Source organism: Augochlora pura, chromosome 3, assembly GCF_028453695.1.
Source record: "Augochlora pura isolate Apur16 chromosome 3, APUR_v2.2.1, whole genome shotgun sequence".
NCBI lineage: Eukaryota > Metazoa > Arthropoda > Insecta > Hymenoptera > Halictidae > Augochlora > Augochlora pura.
The window spans coordinates 32,060,578-32,069,909 of NC_135774.1; the positions used below are offsets into that span (position 1 = coordinate 32,060,578).

The following is a 9,332-nucleotide window of genomic DNA, read 5'->3' on the forward strand; positions in this document are numbered from 1 at the left end:
TACTTTATCCATATTTTGTAAATACAGGGAAGTGTTGTCTCGTCTCCATGGAGCTTTAACATTTAAATGAATGTATTCAAGTTGAGTGCGATATGCGCGCGCGCGTCACACATATATACGTTATATATGCATCGTTAGCCGAGGATCGATAGGTACATATATATACACATACATATATATGTATATATATGTTCATATATATATATATATATATATAACAATGGTGCAAACGCAAACGAAAGAAAGGCAAAAGTGGAGGGAGTGAAAGGATGGTGGCAAAAGAAAAGAAATAAAGCGACTATCAAAACATTTTATAATTGCTTTGACTTGTTAGGTGCATAGGGAATAGTCAACTAGTGAGAAATTGTAAATTCAAGATGTTGAAAATTATTCAATTGTAGGGTAGCGTTTAAGAATATGTTTTGTAGTTGAGTAATGATAACGATATATGTATGTAGTGCGTACACGAAAGAGGTACAAGAATGCAGAAAGAACGCCGCCGCGATTCGTGGTGTAAACGAACTACGAGGAATTTTCTATTGAATTTGACCATCGATGACCAATATACGCGATTGTTCAACGGTAAAAAGAAGTTATTTGATTTTGAAATACTTTATTCCTTCCGTAGGAAGTAAAAAGAATTCATTGGACCGGATACAAGCAAAGACAGTTCGAGATACTTCTCGGTTTGTGAAAGTGTTGGCTCGATGATAATTTTATTTGTAGATTTAGTGAATATTAATGAAAAGAAAACTCAAGAATGCATCAAAACCGAAGGAAGAAAAAGCGAGTAAATTATGGTGTAAGGACAGTGGAGGTATTGCGCGGGTCGAAAGGGTTCGGTTTTACTATTTCGGGGCAGCAACCTTGTATTTTGAGTTGCATTGTACCAGGAAGTCCAGCTGAAAATGCAGGATTACGTGCTGGTGATTATTTAGTATCGGTCAATGGTCATAATGTCAGTAAAGTACCTCATGATGATGTTGTACAGCTAATTGGCCGTTCTAAAGGTATTCTAAGGTTACAAATTGCTGAAAATTATTATTCTGATTCTTCGGATGAAGAAGGTGTTGCAACGGTGCGCTGTAGGCCTAAATATACGCATAAACCACGTGCTAGTAATATGGGAGCACTACAACTACAATGTAGAGTCGCCAAAGTTGTAAGAGATTTACAAAGTGGCGTTATGTTCGATACAACAGAAAGAACGTCAAATGAATTACAGAATCAAGACAATTATAGCAGTTTACAATATCGCTGGGATATGTCTAGTCCTCTACCACCTCCACCACCGCCAACTTCTCACAAAAGAGACTCTGAGAAAATAGTGCACAGAACAGTAGTCGGTTACTTGGGAACAATAGATATTCCAAATCAATTGCATCCTTCTTGTATGATGCAGGTAATACAAGCATACGAAAGGAAGGGGTATATATTATATTGCATCAAATTTATTCTACCATTAAAATTTATTTATTATTGCAGGTTTTGAAAAAATGCATTAAGCGCTTGAAAGCAGAGAAAAGAAATCCTACTACGGTGCTCTTAACTATACACGTGGCAAATATAAAACTTACAAATTCTGAAAATCATATTATAGCGGAATATCCTTCTTACAGGATAATATTTTGTAATTCTTTTTCGGAACAGGATAAACAGTATTTTGGTATACTGACTAAATCTGTTAAAGATAAAGAAAATATTGTTTCAAATTCGTGTCATGTTTTTACAATTTATTATAAATTGATCGATCATGCTGTACATTCCAGTGCATGTAATATATTTGGATTTACATGTACCAAAACATCTGAATTAAATGTTTGTCAAGAGTTTCCTGACAGTTGTAATAGTCTCATTGGCGCGATACAAACTTTGTATATATCAGATTCCACGAGCACAGATGCAAACTCTTACAACGAGATACGAAGACATCAAGATGCTTCTTCTCCACAGCCCAGTAACATAAGTACATCTACGGCACATTCGAGTAACAGTGATTCTGGAATTGGATTCAAAGATGATTGCACCAGCCGTTTGGATAAAAGTAATGCGCAAGATGTATCCCGAAGGAGGTGCTATCCTAATTCAGAGTATAAGGTACTTTGACTACAATTATCAATTCAGATGATATTAAAAATTCCTTGTATACGTTTGATGCTGGAGATTACGAAAAGAGATCATAACGAAATAAAGGAAAATAAAGAAATTGAAATATTATGATATATTGTAAAGAGTACATTGGTGCTTGGAATAAGTATGATGTATTTTCAGGACACATGTGCACATCCTCAAAAAACGTACGGTAACGCGGCCATTGATTTTCGATTGACTGTTCGAGCTGTATCGAACGCATGCCAGACTGAAAGAACCGAGTCGGAAGCGTGTAAAAATGGTTCAGAATTGTCTCATGAAAATGTCGTGTTCGATAATTTCTGCAATGGGATAAATGTGTGCACGGCATCGGTAAAGGATCGTGAGGTACATTCCGACTTGAAAAAGGAATCGAAGAGGGGGAATTTGCCCACCTGTCCATTGCCATCTGCTTCTACTGTGAAGCAGGGGTTGGTTAGTTCGTCCGTTGGTTCGCTTGCATCTGTTTGCACTACCGCGATGCTGCATGGCATAGAAGATCGTGTTGAACCGTGCGACAATGAAATATTTAAACCGAACCCGTTATTCGTATTTACGCAATTAACAGAATCGAAAGAATTGGATAATCGGGATAAGTTTAGTCCAAAAGTATTTTCTGGTATCTCGAAATCTTTAGTGCATAGTTTTGAAGATCTTAAAGCAAGTATGGATTATACTCGACCCTTGTGCCAAACCTATTCGGACAAATCGGATAATTCACGACCTTGGGGAAGCTTGCAAGAAATTCGTAATATCGGAAACTGCATCGAGGACACCTGCATGGTAAGATTTATTTGGTTACATATTTTTCTAGAACACATATTACTTTAAGACGCGATGGATTCATTTTTAAATAGTTGATCGATATACTCGCAGTACGAATGTATTTTAAGAAAGTTAAATATTTTTGAAGAAGATATTTTGAAAATAGAAAAATGATTGAAAGTTAGTTTGTACATGTGTGCAGTGTTAACATTTTTTAATAAAGTGGATATAAAATTTCAAAATTCTTACAAACGAGAGAACAGACTGACAGACAGAGGAGGGACTTGACGACCGAACAACGACCAACCGACCGAGTAAATCGGATATCAGTGGGAGGGGATGAGCGCGAGCGAGAAAAGAAAAGGAGTAAGAGGGGGAGAAGGAAATGAAGTTCGGGACGTTCGGGTTCGGGCACTTCGAACGAATATATGCTCGTGGTTGTGTGCGGTGTGCACATGAGAGTGACATGTTGAACTCCAAATGAACGTACGTTGATCGTAACACTTTACGATAGCGTTAATCAATGTACAACGAGATTAAAACTCGCTGTTTTGAGATTTCATTGATTATACCACGTTTGATTTGTTAGTGAGTTGATTGGTCGGTAGTGTCGGTTGTGTTAATGTTCGTTGTGTTTCGCTGATGAGCACTGCTCGGAAAGCGCCGTGCGTAGAATTACAATTGTCAACGGTGCACCGGTGCAGCTGGGCGGAGCCCATATTAATACGGATTTGGGGCAATGTTTTCTATGGAAATAATTCGAGGAAACACGCCTCGTAAGCCAATCGTTTCGATATAAGTAATTTGTTAGCTTTTTCGTCGATAAATGGGATCGTGGCGCGACTATACAGAGGAATACGATCTTCGGTCACGACATGGACACCGAGGTGAAATCGGTACGTGGGGTACAAGACAGTCACTACTGGTTCAATCCTTCTCTTGTTTTGTTTTACTATTAAGAATATGAAACAAAATAATTTCGTGTTTCTTTTTTATTCGACTATTATGGATCTGTTGAATGAATTTCGGTAGAAATAATTGTAAAATCGATTTGACGTATCGGTCGTTGTTTCTACGCGACAAGATTCCAAGAATTTTATATGACATTTCATTCCTCGAATCATGGCGTAATATTACGTACATTTCTCTGTCATTTACTTGTCGCGACTGTTCGTCGTCAGTTAGTATTCGAGTTTCGAGGTTCGAGATAAGAACTTCGAGCGACAAGTATACTATTGAACATATGTGTTGATGACTGTGATAACAGTGTCAATGATGAAAATGAGAAAACCTTTGAAATTATTTGTTACGTGTGTCGAGAAGGCTACTCCTCATTCCCACGCTCTGTTTTTACTTCCCTCTTTACCCGCTTCGGTTCGTAAAGCTGCTTACGAGCACGTACGACTCATCCGGTTTGTACAATTAATAAAAAACATAAACGAAATTGCGATAAACAGTACTTATAATCTGTTTGTTGAAAGTTTTGCATCTATACATGACATATGTGTTTACATATGGATACAATATATGAATTCGACCTGATTGTAAAATATTAGAATTGAATCGATAAATTTATATATATGCGACGAAAAGATTTAAAAATTGAAAATTTCAATAAAATTTGATTGTCCAACATAGAATAATTTTATATGTGATCACAATTCTAAGGCTTCGAGGTTTTGACGATGAAATTGCGCAAGCGCTGGATTGTTCCCCTTTATGATTTGTTAACTGGCAACTAACGACGTTGATCAGCAAGGTAAAATTTTTTAATATTTCTTTGGTCATAGCACGGCAGTACGGAATTGTGTGACAAAAACGCTGATTACAAAGGTATACATGCATGGGCTAATGGTTTTGAGAAATTATTAGAAGATCCAAAAGGGTTGCAAACATTTGCGGTAAGTGTATAATATTTACAATGGTAGCGATACTGTACTCTGCATCTAATGTTCTTTTAAAGGAATTTTTAAAGAAGGAGTTCAGTCATGAAAACATTTATTTTTGGGCTGCTTGTGAGAGATACAAAGACACTAGAGATGTTGTCACACGTCGCAAGTTGGCTAATCAAATCTACCAACGTCATTTATCTAATACAGCATCTGAACCTGTAAATGTTGATAGTCATGCTGCTGGTCAAATAACTGTAGAGCTTCTAGGCGAAGCTCCAGCCAATCTATTTCTACAGGTGAGTGTACATTATGTATTTGTTGAGTTTTTTCTGTTCAGTTATTATTCAGTCTATTGTCCATGTATTATTTGTTTAATTCAAGATGATATGAACATGATTGTTCTGAATTTTGTTATTAGGCTCAGAAGCAAGTCTTTAATTTGATGAAATTCGATAGTTATCCAAGGTTTTTGAGATCAGATCTATACCGTCGTTGTATGGAAGCAGGCTGCTCGATAATTGGTGCGGAAGACTGTGACTTAAGTCTCACCAACTCGCCCAGTGTGAAATTAAAAAAGAGCCATTCGGATGCTGAAGATCGATGTAGAAAATCTATTCTTCCATGGAATCGAAAAAATAGGTAATTATCATGATTTGTGAAGTTGTTTATATGTTAGTTTTGTTATGATGTGCTTTTGTCTTAGGTCTAAATCGAAAGATCGTGGGGAGACTGAGTACAGTAAGACCCCTAGCAGAAGCGATACCATTTATAAAAGTTTTACAACTATGAAGAGAGAATCCGAAGGTAATAACAACGACGACAGTATTTCTATATCTAGTAGCAGATCCTCGTTAGCTTCTTGGGATTTGGCATTGAGACAATCTTTTCATAAACATGTGAGTACTTTTGTACATTGTATCAACTGCGAATTACACGCAAACGGATACTTGATAGAACAGTTGTGTATTTATTAGTTATACAAAGTAACATACGTTATGTGTGAGTTTATTGTAATTGAGTTTGTTTTACAATGTGTTGAAAAGAGATTTTCTATTTTAACAATTGTATCAACTATGAGAGTGTTTCTGAATAATTGCGAGAATCTTACTATAAAAGCACGAGTAGAAAATTGTTGTTTGAACAAAACGATAAATAAATACAACAGATGACACATAATGTGTAATAGATTAATTAAATGAATATTGTCTTTCGAATCTACAAAATTGCTGTATGTATGACTTGTAGTCTTTATCGTCCTACGAAGGACAATCAAACGAATCGAAAGAAGTTCGTACCAAATGTACCGGGTTGTGTCGGGTAATATTACCCGACGGATCGACTACGGTTGTGCCAACTAGCCAAACGGAGAGTATTAAAGATGTGGTTACACGCCTCCTTGATAAAAGAGCTCTTCGATACTCTAACTATGATGTTCTAATCCTAGCCACAGACGAGGTTTGTGTTCTCTCGTATTTATTTAACGCATCTTTTGAACATCTACTGATCTGCAATTTCTGCCGTTTTTAACTAACAAAAGCAATCTCTCTCTCTCTCCCCCCCCCCCCCCCTTCTTTTCTTCTCTGTTTCTGTTATTAACTTGAATCCCTGCTAGTACCGGGACTTGCTTTGCTATTTTCCACCACTTTCCTCCTTTTCCAGACACGTTTCTACCATCTAACAGTATTTGTCCTACTGTTCACCGAATACTTGGTGCTCGATGTCTGACAATAATAACATTTTGGTAAGCTATACGTGTACGTAGAAAAAAAGAGGATAATATTGTAAGAGGAACGCGTTTGGTTATATGTTGTTACCGTAAATGTTGTATTGTATCGTGCATGCGTTATTCGACACCTGCTTTCGTAGTTGTACTTTTCAATGTGTGAAAATACCCGTTTATATAGCCGTGGATTCCAACACGGTATGAAAATAGTTGCAACTTGATATCTATGACTTCTTATTAGCGAGAAATCGTTACAAAAACTTCGTTGCATTATCAATGTTTTCTATTTTCAGACGGTAGAAGCAAAATATCCATCGTCTATACTAGCTGGTCAAGAAGTGGAAGTGGTACCAACGAAAATATTGAAGGTAGACTTACCTTCGCGTCGCGTAATAACTGTGATCGCACATAAAGGTAGAACCCTGAAAGAAGTGCTGAAACCGCTCTTAAACAAGTATGGTTTTAATTTGAATACAATCACCGTATGGAGTGATAATCAGTGTGTTTGCATGGATATGCCAGCTATCGATGCTCCGCCTAGATTGACGTTGACGAATGTCAAAGATGAAGGTAAAATTGAAAACGCTTTTTCGTAACTAATTTTTAACTCTGTGCGATGGTAAAGATTCAGACTAAATATTTCTATCATGGTATGTACATGCATCTACATCTACACATACATACATTTACAACATCTATAACATACACGCATAACATATATTTTGCTTGACATATACATATACGTATACGTATACATATGGATATGCAATAGATTCTCGGCACGAGTTGCAAGCGGTGAAGTATACGCATGATATGCCACTCGCTCAACCGACGTTGGATGAGATCACCAACCGAGTTTTCGAAGAGTTGTTGGTCGGAAAAGGTGTGAACAAGTGTCAGTATAACGAAGGCTCTTGCAAGGTAATGAAATCATTTATTAACATTATTGATAAGAACTTTATTTAGTATTTCTGATCTATTTTCTTTCATCGAGTTGTTTATGTTGCACAAACAGTCGGACGATCAACGCTCCGAGGGTTCCTCAATTTTACCTAATAAATTTTTTCTTCGTGATTCTACGATGCATGGAAAAAAAAAGGTATAAACAAGATACATTATACGAGTGTTTAACCGATAAGGTCTACATATCTTGTCATGTGTTTGTTTGATTTATTCCGTGATCATTTATTGTTTCTACTGAAGGGAAAGGCCAAGTGTAACGCCAGCGAAAAGGGAATTGCAAACGATTATACTTCCGAAGATACTGTCAAGTCTCATCCCCCTTTAATAGCGAAATGGCGGAATGGCGTTAAATTACAATTGCCAGGGAAATTTGATGGTGAAGGTGAGGATAACCGAAACACATAAGATAAGCCGAATTTAGAATGTATCGAGCTAAATCGATGAATGTTGGTTGTCGTTAACAGATCTGTACGAAGGTTTGAAACGAGCTCAGAGATCCAGACTGGAAGATCAAAGAGGAACAGAAATCAATTTTGAGTTGCCAGATTTTTTAAAGGTAAACGGATAAAAGCATATTCTCCGAGATATACTCGTATTGATACGTATCTATCCGATAATACGAGATGTTGTAATTGCGCGCGAACATCTCGTTGCGTTTTTATACATATATGTTACGTTGAAACTTTGATCATGCTACGTTTCGACCCTTAAAGCTATGAAATTACTGATCAGAACAAGGAAAATGGTAAGCCGGCGGATCGCTGCAACAAGGTTCGCAGACATAGGATAATTTGTGCCAGTTCCTCCGAAGCGAATGCCAAGTTTTATGGGTCAATTAACGAACGGGAAAATTGCGAAGGACAAGGTCAAGAGACGTTAGTAACTACATCGAGAAACGGGAATGTCAAGGAAGAAATGGCTGTAGCGACGACCGATGACGACTGTTCGATGACATTGGGTGCTGCAACCTCAACGGATGGGGACCGGCTCGTTGTAGAGAACGGGTCTGGGTTAAGAACAACCGTTTTGAATTCTTTCGATGTACGAGCCATGTCGAGTATTAAATCACCGAAACCCCCTCCTCTTCCTCCAAAACCGAAAAATCTTGTTACAAACGCTACTAAATCTGGGTACGTCTTGTCCTCGAAATCATTACCAAAGTCTACTCGAACAGTTCCCTTTGGCCCGACCGAATTAAGTCGGAAAAATATGTTTTAACGTGTTCGAAAATTTACATTGTATACTGTCCATTTGTATCGTACCCCGACATTATTCTATGCAGTTTTCCTAAACTGTAATATATGTACTTGCCAACAATTAAGATGAGTACGAAAACACGTACGAATATACACTAATGCATTCGATATGTGTATGCACGCGTATACGTTAACTGTACGTTTGATTTCGCGTTATTCTGGCATACATACATTAAACGAAAGAAGCATCGAAGAAATGTCAGAACCACGATGTTGACGTCGACATCATTATCTTGTATGTATACTATTATATACTGTGTTTTACACGATCAGCAATTTGACTGATCAATTTATCGGAAGCTCGAAATTTGAAAAGTGCCTTGACACGAATAGTGTTGTCGCTTAACGCACAATGCCTTGTCAGCTTCGTATGACAATGTTAGTTGATAGATATTTATGATTCCTTTACAATACAGCTGTTACTCTCCTGGTTATACAGGACATATATTTTATTGTAATTTATAGTCGACGAATGTTGTTACATGTAAACTAAAATAAAAATTTGAAATTTTACGCGGAATAAATAAATTGTCTGAAGTTTGTTTATCAGGAGTACACCATATATCTACGTCATAAATGTCTCCTTTATGTTTTTAAATAGTC

General features: G+C 37.1%; 1 protein-coding gene across 4 annotated transcripts; it reads left to right on the forward strand.

Moving 5' to 3' along the window:
- Nucleotides 1-236: 236 nt before the first annotated feature.
- On the forward strand, nucleotides 237-9,257 carry Loco (regulator of G protein signaling family member locomotion defects). Of its 4 annotated transcripts, none has more exons than XM_078196976.1 (14): nucleotides 237-1,402; nucleotides 1,486-2,097; nucleotides 2,272-2,913; nucleotides 4,686-4,796; nucleotides 4,859-5,083; nucleotides 5,206-5,426; nucleotides 5,491-5,683; nucleotides 6,033-6,242; nucleotides 6,804-7,080; nucleotides 7,283-7,431; nucleotides 7,526-7,609; nucleotides 7,714-7,855; nucleotides 7,938-8,029; nucleotides 8,206-9,257. In XM_078196976.1, the coding sequence occupies exons 1-14, from the start codon at nucleotides 761-763 to the stop codon at nucleotides 8,689-8,691; spliced, it is 4,086 nt and encodes a 1,361-aa protein (XP_078053102.1). In that variant the 5' UTR covers nucleotides 237-760; the 3' UTR covers nucleotides 8,692-9,257. The 4 variants fall into 4 exon arrangements, 3 of the variants coding, with proteins under 3 accessions (XP_078053102.1, XP_078053105.1, XP_078053103.1); XM_078196979.1 differs by having other exon boundaries at nucleotides 8,187-8,348; XR_013495405.1 differs by lacking the exon at nucleotides 8,206-9,257 and having other exon boundaries at nucleotides 7,526-7,607; nucleotides 7,711-7,855.
- The last annotated feature ends 75 nt before the right edge of the window (nucleotides 9,258-9,332 follow it).